This window comes from Oppia nitens, unplaced genomic scaffold (genome assembly GCF_028296485.1).
Source record: "Oppia nitens isolate AA-2021 unplaced genomic scaffold, nextdenovo-longstitch-racon4-pilon3 scaffold4_pilon_pilon_pilon, whole genome shotgun sequence".
NCBI lineage: Eukaryota > Metazoa > Arthropoda > Arachnida > Sarcoptiformes > Oppiidae > Oppia > Oppia nitens.
The window spans coordinates 2,312,808-2,335,618 of record NW_026533232.1 but is presented as its reverse complement, the minus strand read 5'-3'; the positions used below and the strand labels follow the sequence as shown (position 1 = coordinate 2,335,618).

General features: G+C 23.5%; 2 protein-coding genes across 3 annotated transcripts; one reads left to right on the top strand and one right to left on the bottom strand.

Moving 5' to 3' along the window:
• Positions 1-2,971: 2,971 nt before the first annotated feature.
• LOC128960633 (kynurenine aminotransferase-like) lies at positions 2,972-9,168 on the bottom strand. Of its 2 annotated transcripts, XM_054306761.1 has the most exons (8): positions 9,102-9,168; positions 8,926-9,023; positions 8,746-8,817; positions 5,130-5,163; positions 4,919-5,072; positions 4,480-4,842; positions 3,762-3,882; positions 2,973-3,680 (listed from the first exon to the last, which is right to left on the bottom strand). In XM_054306761.1, the coding sequence occupies exons 5-8, from the start codon at positions 5,054-5,056 to the stop codon at positions 3,034-3,036; spliced, it is 1,269 nt and encodes a 422-aa protein (XP_054162736.1). In that variant the 5' UTR covers positions 5,057-5,072; positions 5,130-5,163; positions 8,746-8,817; positions 8,926-9,023; positions 9,102-9,168; the 3' UTR covers positions 2,973-3,033. The 2 variants fall into 2 exon arrangements, with proteins under 2 accessions (XP_054162735.1, XP_054162736.1); XM_054306760.1 differs by lacking the exons at positions 8,746-8,817; positions 8,926-9,023; positions 9,102-9,168 and having other exon boundaries at positions 2,972-3,680; positions 5,130-5,234.
• Positions 7,226-14,348, top strand: LOC128960140 (ATP-binding cassette sub-family C member 4-like). Its single transcript, XM_054306212.1, has 20 exons — positions 7,226-7,299; positions 7,374-7,487; positions 7,584-7,689; positions 8,191-8,409; positions 8,475-8,564; positions 8,668-8,834; positions 8,905-9,030; positions 9,114-9,363; positions 9,461-9,652; positions 9,742-9,831; positions 9,893-10,179; positions 10,244-10,330; positions 10,456-11,019; positions 11,102-11,310; positions 11,434-11,513; positions 11,598-11,751; positions 11,846-12,076; positions 12,171-12,209; positions 13,255-14,042; positions 14,139-14,348. The coding sequence occupies exons 1-20, from the start codon at positions 7,226-7,228 to the stop codon at positions 14,307-14,309; spliced, it is 4,038 nt and encodes a 1,345-aa protein (XP_054162187.1). The 3' UTR covers positions 14,310-14,348.
• The last annotated feature ends 8,463 nt before the right edge of the window (positions 14,349-22,811 follow it).

Sequence of the window (22,811 nt, the reverse complement as noted above, 5' to 3'; positions counted from 1 at the left end):
AGATTTTATTATAAATAAGTTTTAACAGTTTCTATTAACATTTTATTTTTTTTAATATAATGGTTCATAATTTCACAAATATATATATATTTATATATTTAACAAATCAGCTAAAAATAGCTAATTTATTAAATTACAATTACATACAGTTATATGTATAAAAAATAAAACTGTGTATTAATTATTGTTATATAGAATTAGATAAAAACTAAAAGTGTCTATTGATTAAAATTAATTTATTAAAATTTAACTATTTAATTTATTTTATAAATAAACAACACACTTCATAGTCATATAAATCAGCATATATTTAATTAAAAAATATATTCAATAAAATATTGATTAATTTATTTATCAATATACTTATAGAAATAATTATTTTATGCTATAAAACTAAGATAATTAAAATTTAATAAATATAATAGTCTTAAAAATATGCTGATTTAAGTAATAAATTTTTATCTAAATATTAATAATCTTATTTTTAAATAATATTCTAAAATTATGTACTAAATTTTTGAAATTATTAATTTGTATATCAATAACTAATATTTGAGATTAATAATTTTTAAAAAATGTTATTTCAACTGTTAAAAAATTTAAATATTTTTAAATGTAAACCACAATTTCATTGTTAATTTTGTAATAAACTATATTTAAAATTAAAAATGTTTTTTATTTAAATTTATTGATAAATATATTGTTAACATATTTAATCTTAATACCTACATATAGGTTCATAATATTTATGTAATGGACGGTATTTTACGCCGACCATAGACAAGGAAATATAGCTCAAAGCTCAGGTACTCTTAGATCTAATTCAGACAGTATCTCTGGTCTCGCAATATCGCCGTCGAATAATCACTTCAAATATAAGTCACGCGTCCTCACGATTCCGATCTCTTCTGTAGCACTACTCGTAATCACACTATCACTTGATAGGCGTTCTATATCTTAACTCTATTCACAATCAATATCTAAATCACATCACATTTCATTAACAATAAACCACTTTATTTATAATAAATTAAATTTATAAAAGTATACAAAATGAATATAAATATAGATAATGATGTTTTCTGTATATATATGGGCTCTCTGTCCCCCTCTCTCTCTTACGTCGGACCTCCTTAGGCCGCCTTCTCTGAGTCCTCACTCTCTTAGACTATCTTTTATGACTTCTCTCTTAGGACTAACTCTAGGACTGACTTTACATTACAATAATCAAGTGCTTATATAGACATAAATTCATAATTGCATTAATCATTAGATTAGGAAATTTACAATAAATATTAGAAATCTGATTCAATATATAAAATATTTTAAATAATACTAATTATCATAACTTTTTCATTGAATTACTCGATATTAAACTTATATCATATGAATAGTTGATTCTCTGAATATTGAGTACTAATTATAACTGAATATTGAAATATTAAACTTATAAATCATATAAAATATATTATAATCTCTTAATTTTAACTGAAATATGAATATTGATTGCTATTTGAATATTGAATAATCTCTTTGAATAGCATTTGACTCATTCATACTAAAAATAACCTCTAATTTTCAAATATCCATTACATTTATGAGTATAAAAATGATAAAAAGAGTAAACTTGATAATAAATTAAATATCATTATTTATATATTTATATTTATTACTAAAAATAACTTAATTGAAATAAATTCTTAGTATTTATAGAAAATATACTGATAATTATAAACTTTTATTCGTCAATTTTATTTAATATATTTTTATATAATGATGAAATAAATAAATTTATTATTTTAAAAATGCTATTGAAAACTAAACTATTTAATATTTTATAAACTAAATCTTTATAATATCATAAGTTTAGAAATCTGATGATTTACTTATCCTATCAATACAATACAATAAATTATGATATATAACAAATAATTATTATTTAAACCAATATTAATTATATTAATAATTAATAATAATATTATGTACTAGTATTGTTATTATAAAAATTTATAAAATTAAATACTTAACAAAAATATCTTATAATATATAATTTCAAGCAATTGTAATGCAATAATTGTTTAAATACTCAATTTGTTTGTTTTTATTAAAATGTTATAAGAATTAAAATGAAAATTTATAATATATTACTAAATATTATGATTTAGCCTCTAGATGCTTACTTAATAATATAAATTAATTAAAATTTAATATCTATGTATATATACTTTAATAATTATATTAGATTCTAATATTTCTAATAAAATCTAATAATTAGAATATTTAAATAATTATAATATTAGTCTTCTAAATAACTTTTATTAAAATTTATTTATAATTATTGTTGACATATTTAATTTTAATCCTAAACTTAAAATACATTATGAGTATATAAAATGATACCATTAGTAAAAATGATAATAAATTCACTGTATATCACTGTGTATAATCACAGCTGTATTAAATAAAAGTATTTATACATGGATATTTATTACTAAAAATAACCATGTTGAAATAAATTCTGAGTACTTATATATAATGTACTGATTATATTGAACTTTTTATCATATATAAAATTATATGCAATTTTATTTTAATATTTTTTTACATAAAAATCTAATCATATTATATATTTTTATAAGTATTAAATTATCATTTCAAAAATGCTATTACCGGTAATAAAGAAATTGTTTATTGAGTATAAGAAAAATATTAACAAATGTATCACATTATATTAATAAAATTACATTTAAATAATTATTTAATTAATTATTATATTATAAATTTTAAGAAACATAATTATAAATAAGAAATATTGATATATTTTTTTAAAAATAATAAAGTAAATAAAGTAAACTAATTATATTAAATATTATTAATAAATGATAAACATAAAAAATATATAATAAATATGATTATTCTTAAATAAATATTTATATATAAATAATACAATATATAAAATCAAAACAATAAATATTTTTGCAAAATCACAATACAATCCATAAATATTTTCAAATATCATTGAACACAATTTTTTTAGACTTCAATAATATAACTATTATTGTGATGCTGTTGTTCATCAATATCGCAATTATCAACCAATTGAGTCATCCTTATCAACGCATCCCTGGCCTTCAACAATGTTTCATCGCTTTTAATAAAACAAAAACGTACCAAACCTTCGGCCAGATGTTGATTCTCTTGTCTGTAGAAGACAGTCAATGGTACGCCTTGTACGCCGTGTTTGGACAGCCATCTGACCAACGAAAATGTTTTTCCCCGTTTGTCAAAATAGTCGTTTAGATTTAGTCTATCGATTAATCGGCGACAATCGGCAACCAAATAATAGCCGCCTTCGGGAACCATTGGATTGAAACCCAATTCCGATAGCATATTGAACAACATATCTCGCTTTTTGGTCAACAAACTGGTCAACTGAGTCCAATACATGTCGTCAATCTGGTTGTCACGCAATTTCTGGAGTTCCAGTTCAAAGGTACGGGCGGCCGCCTCCTGTATCGGTGTGGGACACACGTACACACTGCTCATGTGAGCCAATGTCATAGCTTCGCGTATTTTTGTATTTCCAGTGACAGCCCAACCGCACCGCCAACCGGTAACATTGAACGCCTTACCTAAACTGCCAATAGTTATGCTTTTCTCGAACATACCCGGAAGCGATGCTATAGTCAAATAAGATTATAAAAATACATATGTTTTATAAATATAATTATAATATAAAAAAAGTCAAGCTTTTTAACTACCTAAACGAAAGTGTTCATTGGATCCATAAGTTAGCCACTCGTATACCTCATCCATTATAGCGATTATATTATATTTGTGGCACAGATCTGCTATTTTAGTTAACTCCTCTTTGGTGTACACCTGATAGACATAAAAAAATATTATAAAGTATTTACTAAAAACTGTATAAATAAGATTTATAAACAAATGATTTTTTAAATGATTTAATATACTAATTTACTAATAAATATCAATTTTTATTTTTTAAAATAAATAATTTGAACCCTAATTTTGTTTCAAACACTTAGATATCAATTTTTAAAATCTAGAAAATAATTTTATCATTATTCTATACAAAGTCTAGTATACTATAATACAGTAGTAGTAATTACAATGTATTATTATTATTATTATACTATGTTTGTTATATAGAAATTAAAGATAATATATTGTGCAATAAATGTTAAATAATAAATATGATTAAACAAATGCTATAATTAAACTATTCATAATCTACTATTACTACTAATCAATTGATAATACAAATAATATTATAAAGTAAAATAGAGTAAACAATTTGCACAAAACATAGTAATTAAGATAATAATACTACAGTTATGAGAAATGCTTATGCATTTCACTTCATTGTAGAAATTAATTGTTTCAATATTACTACAGAATATTTCAGTATAAATCAATCAATTGCATCGATAAAGGATTATTATAAATGACATCTACCTTTCCCAGTGGATTGTTAGGTGTGTTAACAATGATAAATCTGGTTCGGGCATTAAATTTTGACTCCAGTTCCTCAAAATCCAATGTCCATCCGCTATGGTTTTCACCATTTACCCGGTTGTCCATTCGCTTAAGTGCCACGTGCACAGGTATACCACCGGCAGCTTTGGTAATCATATCGTATGCATCGTATGCCGGATCAATAATGATCACCTGATCGCCAGTGTTGACCAGTCCATAGATAGTACAATGTAGGGCCTCATATGCACCGATAGTTATCAGAATATTATCGTCACCGTTGACTGTTCGGCCCAATAGATGTGAATATAACTGTCCCAACACTTTGACCAACCTAGGATGTCCCTTTATTTATAAATTCAATTTATAATTTTTTTGATAAATAATCAATATTGTACATTATAAATTTTAAGTAACTTACGGGGCTTTTTGTGTATTGATGTAACAAACAGGACCCGTTTTGGACAATGTCGGCCATGGCCTCCATAATTGATTGTGGCCAGGCATCAAAATCGGGACAACCCATTCCCAAATTGATAGGCTTATTGATTTCAACCATACGAGCTATTTCAGACCTAAAAAATAATTTATATTAAAATCTTATAACAAAAATAATAAAATTATTTATTTACCAAAATCGAGGATCCAAATCATTAAAACGATCGGCTATTTTGACAATTTGAGACATAATATAATAATATTCAAGATTTTCTTCAATAAAAATTAATTGTACTAGATGCTATTTATATATAAAAATTTTCATAAAGTATATAAAATAATAATATTATCAATATACAGTATTTATTAAAGTTAAAAAAAAGTTGTTACTCAATGAACTATAATATTGTAAAAAAAATATTTAGCAAAAAAAACAATATTTTAATTTTACTTTTTTTTCTTAAATTTGATTTGTGAAAGTAATTGCACAAACCTGGTCTATTTATATATAAAAATATTTGACATTGAAATTAGAAACATTATCAATTACACAATAATAAACTTATGTTGCATCCTATAGGTTAAATAACATTTTAAAAACGTGTTGTATAAATTTCAAATCATAATATTATAATAATATGAGCAAGCATAATTTTTATTTATTAATTGGATTGTGTAAACAATTATCGTATCCGTAAACAATAAGATAAAAAGTTTCATTATTTCAATTTATAAAATTAACATTGTAAACAATGCAATAGAAATTGTATCTAAATAAACATGCTACAATTTCATTTTCTATAGAAACATTAGTTATCAATTTGAACATCTATATAATTAGTTTTATTTATGAAATTTCAAAATCTTACTTAATATTTAATTAACCTTTAAATATAATATAAAGACGGCGACAATATATATAATATTAATCTATTATTAATAATAACATTTTTATTTCGTAAAAATTATATTTACATTTATCATAAGTCAGTAAATGTAATCAATGTTTTAATAATAGTAAAACATATTTTTTTTTAATAATAAGTGATTTACATATTACTCTACTATTAATATTTTAGATTCGACAAAAAATAAAATAAAATATTTTATTAATTATATAAATCCAATCACTTTTATAATTAAATAAAGTTTAATTTCTGTAATTTTAGTCTAAGATTTTAGTAAATTTAATAACTGAAATTATATTTTTAAATGTTTTAATAAATTTCTACAATTTTGAATAATTTCTAAAATGTGATCTTGATCATATGATCGATCTCACTCATTTTTAAAAGTATTATTCCAAAGATTAATTAATATAAATTATTATAGATATATATATATATATATATAAGGACAAAGTACAATATAAATTAATTAATTTATTAAAATAATATTGATATCTAAATTCTATTTTTCTAAAAATGATATTGTAGCTAGAATAAAATTTAATAATAAATATATACGACAATAATTTAAAACTATCAATTTCACTAAAATTATCAGTTAAATCAATTAAGTTAGGTTATTAGAAATAATAATAATAACAATAATATGTGCCAATAATAATCCAAAGTGTAAATTAAGATCATAAATGCAATAACTAAAATACTATAAAAAAAATACTAATAATTATTTATCTCAATTGGCACATAACATATATAATATAAATGTTACATAACTTTTGATCTAACAATAGTATTTACTAGTTAAAAATATTTAATTAATCAATTAATTATGATTGGCTCTCAAAGTAAACAAAATTGCAACAATTATTTACTTAGTTTGCGATAATTTTTACACATATATATAATATATAAACTTGTATACTAAACGGAACTTAGTTTTTTTTAAACTTTATTATACTAGATACTTAAATATCAAAAAATACTATTTACTTAATTTATAATATTTACTATAAAAAAATAATAGTGAAATAATTGTAATTTTATTAATTTAAGTGAACAAGCAATATATATTTTTCAGTCGACTAAACACAACAATATAAGCAAACTTTTGCTAAACTTTACTTTATATTGTATTTGTTTAATTAATAGTGTATTGTTTTAATTGAATTAAATACATTTAGTGAATCATCTAAGTATATAGATATATGAAATTTTATAGCATTTTTATTTATTTGTTATTCATCATATAAATAAAATAAAATGTATATATATAAAAAGTATAAATAATTACTGCAATTTATATTTTAACTTACTTAAGTTAAATTCATATTAAAATTATAAAAGTTAATAACAATAATTATTTTTAAAAATAATAATAAATAATGGAAGTTGATTCAAAAATTCAAGCACCAAGCAAATGGGACAAATTGAATTTTTTGGAAAAAATTTTCCTCACGTAAGTTTAAAAATATTTTTATACTAATTTTTTAAAAAATATATTAACATTTTTTATAAAAAAATAATAACCAGTTGGGTATATCCAACATTTTATACCGGTTGGTATAAAGAGAGTCTGGAGTATACAGATCTGTTTCGGTGTTCAGATAAAGATAAAGCACTCCCAGTGTCGACAGTATTAGAAAAGTATGATTTAAATCATTATTTTATTTTCAACAAACAATAAAAATGTATAAATATTATTATTTTTTTAAATTAAATTCATAATCTATTAAAATCTAGAATTTGGAAAATTGAATGCAAGAAAAAGAAACCGAAATTTTGGTGGGCTTTAATCAAAACATATGGTTTGAAGTTTGCATTTCCAACAATAATATTTGGTATCGGGGTATGTAAATCATATAATGTTATATCATAATAATAAAAAAATTACTGTTACAAATTAACTACCCTATAGTTAGCTGTAAACAAATATATATATATATATATATATATATTAGGTAATAAATGTTATATAAAAATCAATTTTAAGTACATTAAATAGCATGACTTTAAGTGATCGAGTACATTGACTATAAGACTAAATAAAATAAAAAATGTTTTATAATATTATAGTACATTTTGATAATAATAATAACAAACTAAAAGTATACATATAACTACAGCTACTGTTAAGCAAGGTTAGTTTATATTATCTAGATCGTAACCATGTTTTTATAATTTTAAACTCTTAAATAAACAATAAAAATTCAAAAAAAATCTATTTTAATTTAATTACAAAATTAAATCTTTAGTTACAGACCAGTACTAACTGAATTAAATAAAATTATTATTAAAAAAATATTATTAAATAAAAACTCATTTTAATATTAAATTATTTGTAATACAGGAATGTTTGGTACGAATAGCACAGCCCTTGCTATTAGGGTTTGTCATCGATTACTTCAGTCACGTCCACGACATCAGCTATCAGGAGGCGTGTCTGGCGTCCGGGGGTATCGTATTTTGTTCGGCACTATACGTAAGTTTACACCACCCGTGTCTAATGCGCAACATGACCATCGGTATGCGATTACGTACCGCATGCACTACATTGATGTATAAAAAGGTATTGCATCCCTGTGCTCATCTGTACCTGTAGCCTAGGTTACTAATATATTTTTGTTATGACAGTCACTAAAGTTAAGTCAAGCATCTTTGGCTAAAACAACAGTGGGTCAGATCATTAATATAATGTCCAATGATGTCAATAGATTTGATGAGGTATAGTATAAATACTATTGTATTTTATTGAATGATTGATATAACAATTAAAAATTTAGTCAAATTTCTCCTATTCTATCGATTTTATTGTTTCTATATATAGTTTTCGGTGACAATGACCTGTATGTTTGTAGGGCCCATACAGACAGTAATAGTAATAATAATAATAATATGCACATACCTTGGAGTATCAAGTATGGTAGGTCTGGGTCTACTCATACTGTACATCCCGTTTCAATTGCTGATGGGTAAACTGTTTTCAAGGGCCAGGTAGATTAATTGAAATATACCAGACAATAATTTTTTTTATTAATCATTCAATACTGTCATAAAATTGTAGACAACAAACTGCTAAACTAACCGATTCCCGATTGAGACTCATGAATGAGATAATAGCCGGTATGCGTGTCATAAAAATGTATACCTGGGAACAATCGTTTTGCGATTTAGTGACCAAAGCTAGAAAGTAATTAATAGAAAATTATTAATAAATTAAAGCAAAATAAAAAAAACTAATTTTTTAAAACTAAAACATACCTAAACTAATAGATTGGAAGTCAACGATATACGCAAAGTTTGTTATCTGAAAGCAATAAATTTGTCGCTGTTTTTCATTGCCGCCAAAATCATACTCTTTGGTTGTTTCCTAACATATGTACTGTTGGGCCACAAGTTGTCACCCAAGGAAGTGTTCGTAACGATGGCACTGTTCAATATGTTGCGCATTACGTTGACCTGGATATTCCCACAGTCCATAGCACAGGGAGCCGAACTGTTGGTCACCTGTAGACGAATACAGGTACACAATAATTTTAATTTTAAAAAAATATTTCTAATTAGTAAAATTTTGAAATATAATAATAATATATTTATGATATTTATTGAAATAATTTTAGAATTTTCTCGAATTAGAGGAACAGGGTGTTAAGCCACTGGTCAATAATGATACTAATAATAGCAAAAAATTGGTTAACAAAATTAATTTGTCAAGTAGCTTTAGTGCACCCAATAATAATTTCTATACAAATATTAACGGTAATGGTACTAGTCAACTTATTGTTCGAAACATATCGGCCAAATGGAATCAAGTAATTAAAAAAAATTGAATAAAATTTTTAAGTTATCATTAATTTTTAAAATTAATTTTTATATTTATATTTAAAAAATTTTAAACTAGGATATAAAAAAGCCATCACTGGATAATATATCGGTCAACTTAAAACAGGGCGATCTATTGGCTGTTATCGGACCGGTTGGCTCTGGAAAGGTATTAGATAATTAAACTAAACTTTGTTTACTAATTATTAATTCATTATTTTCTAACACAGAGCTCATTCCTAATGGCATTACTACAGGAGCTTAAACTGCAATCGGGTTCCATTAGTATCAATGGAACGGTATCTTATTCGTGTCAGGAGCCGTGGAGTTTTAACAACAGTGTCAGAAATAACATACTGTTTGGTTGTCCCTATGATGAGCGCAGGTATAAAGATGTGGTACATTATTGTGCACTCGAACGGGACTTCAAACTATTTTCGTTTGGCGACAGAACTTTAGTCGGAGAAAAAGGTGTTTCACTATCGGGCGGCCAAAAAGCACGTATAACACTGGCCAGGTATGGACAACCAGTATAACAATAAGCTTATGTAGTTATTAATATGTTTGTTTTCATCGTACAGATCGTTGTATCGAAACACCGACATATGCCTTATGGACGACCCGTTATCGGCAGTGGACGCAGCGGTCGCCGAACATATATTCGAAAAGTAAGCGATACTAACTACCGGTGCTTACCAGTAACCAGTCTCTATAACAAAATATCAAAAACTATAATTTATAATTCATGTGTTTTTAAAATAATAATTTTTTGTGGCAAATAATATATAAACAGATGTATAGTCAACTACCTGTCCAATAAAATCCGAGTACTGGTTACCCATCAAATTCAATTTGTACGGAAAGCCACCAAAATTCTTGTACTCGATGACGGCAAGTGTCTGGGCTTCGGTACGTTCGACGAGCTTCTGGCTATGGGTCTGGACTTTATGTCACTTCTAGAAAAACAAGAAGAAGCAAAAGACAATAATGCCGGCGATAAGAGTAGTCAACTAAGTGCCGAAAAATGCATTGATAATACTGTACGACAGGAACAGCCATCTGATAACGGGTCGGACGGATCAGCAGTTACTGCGAGAGCCGGTTCGGTGCGTTTGAAAGCCAAACGTAGTACAAAACGTGAGCGACGGGACAGTCAGAGAGAAATTGTAGACAACGATGAAGAAGAGGAGGCGCCACAGGTTCAGGACGAACAACGAATACAGGGGTCCATCGGTGCCGGCGTCTACTGGGCATACATTAAGGCCGGTTCAGGTCCTATACTGGGCTTTATTACCATACTTTCAACACTTGTATCTCAAGCCTTATTTCACGCATCGGATCTCTGGCTCATGAAATGGTAGGCATTAATACATAACTAATTTAAATATAATAACTAATTACTAAAATACCGTGTATTTTGTTTGTATGGGCACCGGTAGGTCTAATAATAACGCCAAAGAATCGAAAAACGACAGCGATTTAGAGCTTATCATATACTCGGCACTGATAGCTGGCCTATTCGTGACGACAATGATCCGGTCGATGACATGGTTTGCCATTTGTATGATAGCATCCAAGCGATTGCATAACACAATATTCATACGGCTATTGAGGGCACCGATGACTGTGTTTGACAGCAATCCAATTGGTATTTGAATTTTATATTAAAATAAATATATTTTTTTTAATAAAAAAAATTAGGAATAATTTCAAAATGTGTTACACAATGTTAGAAATATTTGTTATTTTTGTAATTAATTAAATTATACAGGTAGAATTCTAAATAGATTCACCAAGGATCTGGGCATCATAGATGAAATGTTGCCTGCTACTTCGTTCGATCTGAACCTGGTAAATATTAAAAATAAAACTTGATAATTTACCATAAAATAATTATCTTATAATTCTAATTTTACCCCCACCCACCCCTCCCAGACTGTTACCCAGGCTATCGGTATACTAATAGTAGTGGCCATTGCCGTCAATCCATACCTAATCATACCGGGTGTTATTATGTTTGCATTGACAATATTTGCCCGGGGTATCTATATTAAAACGGCCAGAGATATCAAACGTATGGAAGGTCTAAGTAAGTATAGTTCAAACAAACAAAAAAATAGATTAAATTGAATAACAATTAAACAAATTGATGGCTAATTCGCTAATTTGTTTGCATATTATAGCCCGTAGTCCTGTCTATTCGCACGTAAGCACAACACTGAGCGGTTTGGCCAGTATTAGGTCATACGGGGCTCAGCAGGCATTCGAAAATCAATTCTACACTTACCAGGATGATCACAGTGCCACCTGGTTCATTTTTGTAGGCGCCTCCCGTACGTTGGGTCTGATTGCCGATTGGCTGTGTGTACTGTATTTGGCAGCCGTAGCTGCAGTCATCATGGTCATTCATCATGGTAATTTATACCATACAATTAATAGTTCACTATTTTTTATATTTTTAAATATTGATAAATAGTTTAATGTATAATCAATTTAATTTACTTATAGATGTCAATAGTGGTAGTGCTGGACTTGCATTTGCTTGCGGTATGTTTGATGGCTTTATTTTAATTTAATTAAAAAACAGTATTTAAAAATTTAATTAAAATTTACAGTTTGTCTATTACTACAATACATAATAAATAAATGTCAACAAATAATATATACAATAATTGAAAATTAGTATTTGTAGTTCAATTTAATTTATTAGGTTTTTTTCAATTATGTAACCTTTCTATATAATAAAAATATATAACTAATAGATGCCAGATGTTATATATTAAAAAGGTACAATTCTGCAAACATTGATAGTTATAGACTTGTTAGTCAAAAATATATACACAGTTGCACACAGTATACACATTGCATCACTGATAAGATTATTATAGCATATATTTATTTATAATTGTTTGTTTAGTTTCTAATAATAATATAGATTATAAAGTTATTTATCTATTGATATATATAGATAAATATTTAATAGAAATTATGTTGAACAAAAATGATCATAGTCATTTAGTGGATACATTCAAAATCTATTACATGTATACTGTGTTTTAGTATAGTATAGACTGTTACAAAACAATTGATACATTTTGTGTGAAATATAAGTAAATTGCATTAAACTTTGAATTGTGATACTATTGTTGGTTCACTTGTCTCGTTTTTATTAAGCGAGTTAAGCATCCCATCAAATGTTTCAGACAAATCAGTAGGCATTCCTCACCAGTGTTCGCACTGACGGATGTCCACAAAGTAGAACCGTTAGAACAGGTATCACTTTTTTGTTGTTGGTAGGGTAGGGGAGGGGGTGTACTGTATGTACCAAATAAATACTTTTATCCATAATAAGCAACATAATATTTATTTATTAAATACTTTAAATATTTTTAATTAAATTTAAATTCATAGAAATCCTATTGAATAAAAAAATATATGATATGTTAGTTTCAAACATTATCTTAATTCAAATGTATTATATATTTAATTGATTACACTATTGAAACAAAATAATAGAAAAGTTAGACTTAATTATAATTGTAAAAAAATATTCAAACAATTTAAACATAAATTTTTTATTGATTTTGTTCAGCCCTGATGTTAACGGGTCAGACACAGTTCGGTGTCCGACAATCGGCCGAATTAGAGTCACAGATGACATCAGTGGAGCGTATCATTGAATACACACAATTACCGCAAGAGTCGGCACTCGAGTCTAGCGAAGATCGGCGACCCGGTCAGGAGTGGCCAGATTCGGGACGTTTAGTACTCGACAAAATGCACGTCTACTATGACAACGCACCCGACAAACCTGTACTGAAAAACATATCGTGTGAAATACGCGGTGGCGAAAAGGTAGGCATTGTTGGCCGTACCGGTGCCGGCAAGAGTTCAGTCATATCGGCACTGTTTCGTATGGTTGAGCCCACCGGTCAGATCATCATCGACGGTGTCGATACAAAACAGATAGGTTTGCACGACTTGCGCCGTGTAATAGCTATCATACCTCAAGATCCGGTAGTGTTTTCGGGAACAATGCGCCGAAATCTCGATCCATTCCAGGAATTTTCCGACAATCAGATATGGGCGGCACTGGACGAAGTTCAGCTCAGACATGTCGTACAAGAAATGCCCGGTCGCTTGGATGGACAGCTCAGCGAAGGCGGCGCCAACTTTAGCGTAGGTCAACGGCAATTGGTATGTCTGGCCCGGGCTATACTCAGACGCAATAAGATTCTAGTGCTCGACGAGGCCACAGCTAATGTTGACCATCAAACCGATGCACTTATTCAGCAAACAATACGTAATAATTTTGCCGATTGTACTGTACTAACAATAGCTCATAGATTGAACACAATTATTGATTGCGATAGAGTTATGGTAAATATTAAAATATAAGAAACTTTTTTTTAAATAGTATTAAAAAATATATATATTTATTATCATATTATAATGTTATATATATTTATTGGACAGGTATTAGATGCCGGCCGACTACTTGAGTTTGACGAGCCGTATGTTTTACTGGGAAAGTGCGGCCAGTTTTATGACATGTGCCAGAAAACAGGTATCGATATGTATAACTATTTACAAGGTATGGCTCGTGAAGCTTATATGAAGCGCGTGAATAGGACGTCAACATTATAGTTGTGATAAATTTTATAATTTATTTATTATTTATTTATTAAAATTGTTTTAATTAATAATCATTAAACAAGTTTAAGTCAACATCAATGTACTAAATATGTTAATAATAATTTAAATTTCTAATCATTATATTGTAAAATAATTATTTTTATAAATATGTATTATTTATATATATTTTATTTATAAATTATATTATGTTTTATTATATTAATATATTAAAATTAAAATTACGTACAACAAATATTGTATTTTCAAGATAAAATTGCGGTATAGTTTATTTAAATTTAATAAAATGAAAAATAATTACTTTCTAAATACTGTTATATATTTTTATATTTAATACATAAACATATTTTTTATTGGTTAGTAAAATATTTTATAAAAACTATTTATTTAGAAAATAAGTAACATTCTCTATTATAATGTACTAATTTTTGTATAATTGACCATGTTTATATATAACACAAATTCCACTAATTAAGCATGTTGCAATTAAATATTATATGCATTTTATGAAATCTTTTTATTTAATTGATCAATTTAGTTTTTGCTATAAATAATAATAATAAAACAATACAATGTTATCATAGATTACCTGTACAGTACAGTAGGTAACAATAAATAATAATAATTGCAAATTCCTATATCATTAAGTAATATAGATTGTACTGTATATTATAATGTATTACAATTTTGTATGAAATATTAAATTTTGTTACTTTTGCAAATATAAATTGTATTTGCTATCAGCATTATACTATATTTTGCTGTATTAAAAAGTAAAAATATAATTGTATAATTCTAAATATTAAGTTAATTTTCTACAAATATTTAATTTTTAAATAATTTATTAACATTGTGCAGATTTATTAATATATTTTATTTAAATCAATTAGTTATATTAATTATTAAAATTTAATGTATAATTATAAAATTTAAATATATACTGTATACCATATAATAATCATTTAGAATAAATTATGAATAATTATATATATATTTAAGACAAAATTATTATAGATAAATTTAGAAACATTAAATAAATAATGATAATAATCTGTTTAATTATTATCGACACTGTTTGTCAAGTTCTTTAACCAAATTATTGAAACTTGTTTCCAATTGTTTTAATTGTATGGGACTGGTAGCTTTTTCAGTAGGTTCCCAATAAGCCAATACTTTTTGTTTACATTGACTACATATTGTTGAATATTCAGGCCATGCATCCAATCGAAACATAACCGCTTGATATGAGTATCTGTCACTTTTAACTTTTATTTTGTCCAACAGTGACTGTTTATTTGTTGCTAGGTCATTATTATTATTATTATTTAAACCACCTGCATCACTATTATTAGTATTCATTTTGTTACTTTAAACAATTGACACTTAATTAAATTAAAAACAAAATGTGTATATAAAATGATATTTTACTTGAATTTAGTTGTGCTATAATAACTAATAACAATAATAAAGTAAATATAGTAATACAGTGTTTATGTTGATGTATAAAAATATTGTATTATCATAAAATACTGTACATGTATTAATCACATGTATTACATTTATATTATGCAACATATTTAATAATATACGTAATACTTATTTTTAGATAAATTTATGAAACATTTATTTTTACAAACAGGATTGATGATTGAATATTACTAAACACATATAATTAATTTTATATTAAAAATAATTTTTAATTGCCAACATGTAGATTAAAATAAAAATTATATTATTAATTTTTATTTAATAAACAATTGAAACTAATAAGAAATTATTGAAATTAACTTAATTATTTTATATATTATTTACTTCTAATAAAATCTGTAAAGCAATGTATAATTACATTATCAATATAATGATATAATACAGTTACACTATAATGTTTTGTAATTTTTTTATTGGTAATAATTCATTATAATTTTTAAGTTAAATCATTATTATAAACTTTATTTTTTGTATGTATTAATATTATATGATTGTATATATTTGTAGGACATTATAAACAAATACAAACTAAAATAATTTTTACAATTAAACAGCTGTATATTTATTTTATTGATTTAAAATTTAAAAATACATTAGTTTATTACTCTATAGTTAACTTTTGTAAATCAACATAATTCATAATTTTAAATATACTGTAAATTTCTAATTATAATCATTTATTTATATTAAATGTTAGTTTTTATCATTTGATTAGCGGCACTGTTTGTCAGTCTTTTTCACCAAATTTTTATAACTTTTGGCCAATTGTTTCAACTCTTTAGGTTCGGTAGCTTTTTCGGTGCGTTCATACAGTTCATCCACTTGTTTTTGACACTGACTGCAAATGTCTGCATATTCTGGCCAACCGTCCATACGATACATAACAGCCATATATCCGTATCGTTGACTTTTAGTATGAATAGTGTCTAACAATTCTTGTTTATCGATCGGCTTTTTATCGTCAAAATCATTGTCATTATTCACACCAATGGACATACAGTTGGCACCTATTATAAAATGTCATATAAAAAGTTGTAATTAAAAAATATACTAAAAAATTATTATTATTATTACCAATAATAAATACAGCAAATAAAATTAAATATTTCATCTTTTAGCAATATTTAAAAAATATTTATCAATTATTTAAAAAAAATATTTTTTTAATTATTTTTTATTATTAGTATTTTGATACAATTAATTAATTAAATTTTTACGACTTATTTATATACAATTTTTGTGTACTTTATCATTGATAATCATTACATATTTATTGATAAAGATTTTTTTAATCAATAATTGATTATTAGTTTATTATTATTGAGAACAATTATAATGATAAGCAATGAACTTAACTGTAAAATATAATAATAATAAACTTATGTATTCGTTGTATTGTTTAATTAAAATATTGATAAATAGCTCGTTTTGATAATAATAAATAATAAACATATAGTTTTTATATTAAATATATTTTATGCTCTATAATAATTTTAATTTATAGCATTTTAATAAATAGTTAATTATAGAAATATAAAAATGTTTATTTATTTGAATATTTAATTATTATATGATTAACTTGAAATATAACATTGAAATTGAAATTTAATAATAATTATTTTGTATTAATACATAAAATATAATTATTTGTTGAGATACTGTTAATACAATTAACGATAAAATACAAAAATAAAAAATTTGTTATCAATATTAATTGATAATATAATAATGTCCTTAAAGTAGTTATTTTATAATGTTCTATCATTAGTTATAAAGTAGTGTATATTATTTTTTATGATAAATAGTTTAATTTCATGAAAATAATTACATTTATATAGTTATTTAATTAAAATTGGCATTTAGTAAATTTTTAAAAATGAGTAGTATATATTAAGTTAATAATATATTTAATTCTTAATTATTGAATTATTTATATCAATTATTAAATTATTACATTATTGACTTATTATATAATAATAAAATTATACTTTACATAATGCATAATGTTTTTTATAATTTTAAAAATTATGATTGAGAATTTAAAAATATTTTATTATAAAAATACACATTTAATTAATTTCAATATTTGATTTTGTATGAACTATTACTTTTTTATTACTAGTTTATTATTAGTTTATTTTTATTACTTAGATATACAAAATAAAGTTATTAACAAATGTTTGTTTTACAAATTACAATATTTATCAATTAGTAAATATATTTAGATTATTCGTAGAAAAAGTAAGTTTACATTTATTTAATACTTTTTAATATTTAAAAAAAATTAGACAGTATGATTAAAAAATAAAATAAATTATATTTTTTGCAAATTTGTTTAAAACAATAGTTTTTTTTATTGAATTATAAAGAGGAAACTTTATATAAATAAATATTAATTTTTGTAATAAAATTAAAAATTTATTTTAATTGATTAATACAAATGTTAAATAATTACTTATTAAATATCAATTATTTAATTTTTGATATAATATGCACTGGCAATTTTATCACGCTGGTTTCCATTAAATTCTACCTGACACCAATACGGACCATAGAAATAGGAACCAGTTTTGAGTACAGTGAATTGAGCTGGACCAGTTATTTTAATATCAGTTATAACATCGGGTATTGAATCGCTTATAAATTTACCATTAGCTTAAATTATAATAATAATAATGTTATTAATTTTTAAAACTAACTAAATAAATATTTTATCAATTGACAAACAATATTATAGTTAACAACATACATGATTTAGTATTGTTATCAATAAAGTAGAATATTTTCATCATCATTGGATTAAATTGACGTACAATTGTCACATTAGTCACGGTATCCACACTATTAGCTTTCCATTGACAATCAAATTGATACAGGTCATCATTGTTTTTGATTATATTAAGCTTAACAGTTCTAGCATTACAAATGCTAAAATATGTTACAAATAAAATAGGAATTATTGACAGTTTTAACATTATATTACTAAGTATTTAGTTAATCAATTAAGTAATGATATTTTTATATAATTTTATTTTATAATTCTTATTTTAATATCAAATAAAAACCTTTATTTAATTTTTATAACTTAAATATGTAACATATATACGATTTGTTCTAATTATACACTCAAAGTTAACTTGATAAATTATAATTATTATCATAATTAATGTACCTGTACAATTTTGTCTACTAAATACAAATACAATGCATTAAAAATACAAAAACTAACAATAAAATACTTTTATATTCATAAATAGTATATTTATTTGCACTTAAAAAATATCACCAAATACTAAGTTAAGTGTAAAGTTACATTGAAAACATTAATAATAATAAATTATTAATTTGAGATAATTTAATAACCCCTACAGTGAATTTATATTGAAAAATAAAATATATTTAATATAGCTATAAGTTTTAGTTTGTTAGTTTAAATTAATATTTAAATAATATGTAATTCAATAATTATTTTAAAACTTTACAATATATTGTTGTACCGTAAATAAATGAAATTTCAATAATATTGGTGAAATAATTTGACAAAAATTATTAAATGATTTAAAAAACAATAAATCTAAATAAATATCTGAATAGTTTTTATAAAGTTTTTTAATAAGAGCATACAATCAGTTATTAAATAAATTAGTGATATATTTAAACAAAAAAAAGTTTAAAATGAAAATAAATACAATTATTTTTTTCAAAAAAAGTATTTAAGTATTTTTTAAATAATCATATTATGTCTCCAAAAAAAGTGATACACCATTAAAGTGCTCACCTTTAGGTTTGTGTAACTATTCAAACATTAGATTTGCTAAACTCGCTAATAACGAGTTGGTGAGCAATGATGTACCACAAGTTATATCATATCAACCATTGCTTATATATCAAACATTTTACATCAATTTAAACAAAACAGTTTTCATTTAACAATTTGTATGTTTTTCTATTATTTGCTATACATATTCAAATAAGTAGACAACTACTTACTATTTTAGAAAATTTATTGTTAAGATTTTAATGTAAATTATTTTCTTAATTTTTTTGTTAAAAACTCTATTTAAATAATATTATAATTTAGATTATTATTATATTAGTTATTACAAAAATATACTTTAGCAATTACTGCTGAGACAATAGATATATACTGAACATTAGGATAAATATTATTGCATTATCATGATGCAATTTATTTAAGTATTAAATATTATTAATAATACTTATTTTTGTCAATGTTTATTACAGTATGCCATCTATCAGTAACATTATTAATAATAAAAAAAAGTTTATTATAATTAAATAATAAATTTAGTTTTTTTTATTTTGACATTAAATTAGATCATCATTTCCTTAAATTGATAAATACTTTTTATTTGTTTAAAACTAATATTATAGATAGTACTTTTGTAATTTAAAATTAATATTTTTACCAATTTTTAATGTATTTCATGACAAGTATTTAAAAAAAGATTATAAATTAATAATAATAATAATTCATAAGGAATTGTATACTTTTTTGAACAAACAGTTTGCTTTTTAGACTACATTTAAACTTTGTTTATAATAATTATTCTATGAATAAATAAAGTTAGTTAAAAAAGTCTATATAATTGTTATTTAATTTAATAGAAAAATAATTTATATATTTTTGGAATACATTATTAATAAATAATATATTGAAATACTTAAACAATTAAAAAGTTTCAATTAAACGAAAATACAATAATTTATTAAATATTTGCAAAAATTATGACAATAAACTAACATTTTTTTAAAAAATAATCATACAGTATTAGGTCCCCCCCCCCCTAAAAAAAAGTGATACACCATTACAGTGCTCACCGTTAGGTTTGTGAACATTTCAAACATTAGATTTGCTAAACTCGCTAATAACGAGTTGGTGAGCAATGATGTACCACAAGTTATATCATATCAACCATTGCTTATATATCAAACATTTTACATTACTTTAAACAAAACAGTTTGCATTTAACAATTTATATGTTTATCTATTATTTGCTATATATGTTCAAATAAGTAGACAACTACTTATTATTTTAGAAAATTTATTGTTTAAATTTCAATGTAAATTATTTATTAATTTTTCGGGTCAAAAGCATTATTTTAATATAATTATAATAATATTTAGATTTATTTTAATAATAATTGATGATATAATGGATATATACATTAGGATAAATATTATTACATTATCATGATGCAATATTATTAAAGTATTTATTATATAACATAATAATATACTGTATAAGACAATACATATAATAAATTAGTATTAAAACTGTTAACTACAGTATGCCATCTAGCAATAATATTATTACATTAAAAGTTTATTATTATTAAATTTCAATTTATAATTGATTTTTTATTATATAGATTAAATTAAATCAATATCTCCTTAAACTGTTAAATATTTTTTATTTATTTAATATAATATTTTAGATAGGATTAGTATATTATATATAAATTTAAAAAATAATAATTAATAAGAAATTATATATATTTTTTGAATAAACATTTTATTTTTAGACTATATTTAAAATTTGTTTGTAACAGTTATCCTGTAAATAAATGAATAAATAAATTATTATATTATAATTTTCAATTAGATTTGTCATATATTTTATACATAAATAATTAAAATAATTAATTTACTTGATTTAAATAGTTTGTATATAAAGTGATCAAACTTTCGCGCACTCGGCTATCGGACATACCCTCACTATAACATTGATAAGTCTGATCTCTATTACATACAAATAACATTTGATATTTTTCATTATTATTACTAATTTTCTTATATTTTCCAATTAAATTATTTAGTTTTGTAATACATGATAATTGAATATTTGTAGATATCTTCAAACAAAAAAAAATTTGTATTAAAATTTATACTCAAATATTTTTTTCTAGTTAAAGATATTTAATATTAAAATTAAAATCAAGTTTTTTATAACATACCTTATTATAACTGTCCATGAATTTATTTTCATTATCTTTAAAACATTTTTGAATTTGTATTAATTTGTCCGAGCTAATTATATTTGGATCGCAAACTTTTTGTTGTATAACTGGATCAGTTATAGAGTGATAGTATTGTTTGCAATGATATTGTAAAATAGATGATAGAAAAATTATTGTTAAAATCATAAAGTTATACATTTTTTTAAATAATCGATATCAATATTAGTGTAAAAGTTATAACTATAGAATAACTTATTTTTTTGCAATTTTATATATTTATATACTTTATATTTTATATAAGTGTATCAAATAATATGCATATGTTAGAGTGTAAATATAAAATGTTTTTAATGTCAATAATGTTTAATAATTTATAAAATTTTTAAAGAAATAGCTTTTAAAAAAGTGACAGATAATTAGTTATAGTTATCAAAATTTTTAAAGTTTGAAAATGATATACCAGTATAATAAAATAATATTTGATTATTAGAGACTTTTTGAAATGTTTGCTTTGTTAACAATAAATATTTTACATAATTTTCATTTTTCATTTAAATAAATAAAAAAAATGAAAAGATTTAATATTAATTTTGATAGTTATTTCTGATTTTTAATGAATTTTAAATGTATCATAAAATAAATAAACCAATTACCAAGGTAATAATAATAATAATAATAACACAGCCTGACTACAATAGTTTAAAAAAATACTGTTCACAAAACACTAATTTATAATCAATTCATATATTTTTGCTTAAAAACATTTCTAATGATTAGATTAAGCAAAAAAGTAATCACCAATGTAATATCTTAAATACAAATGTAATTATATTGTTAAACTATTAATTGATAATTAATAAAAAATTATTGAAGCTCCCTGTGGGAAATAATTTAATCATAGTTTTTAATACAATAATAGCTTTATTACTACAGTAATATTATTAATAAACAATAATACTAGTAATTAATACAACAATAATGATAAAATATTTTTGTTTATTACAGTGGTTAAGGAAATCCACGATT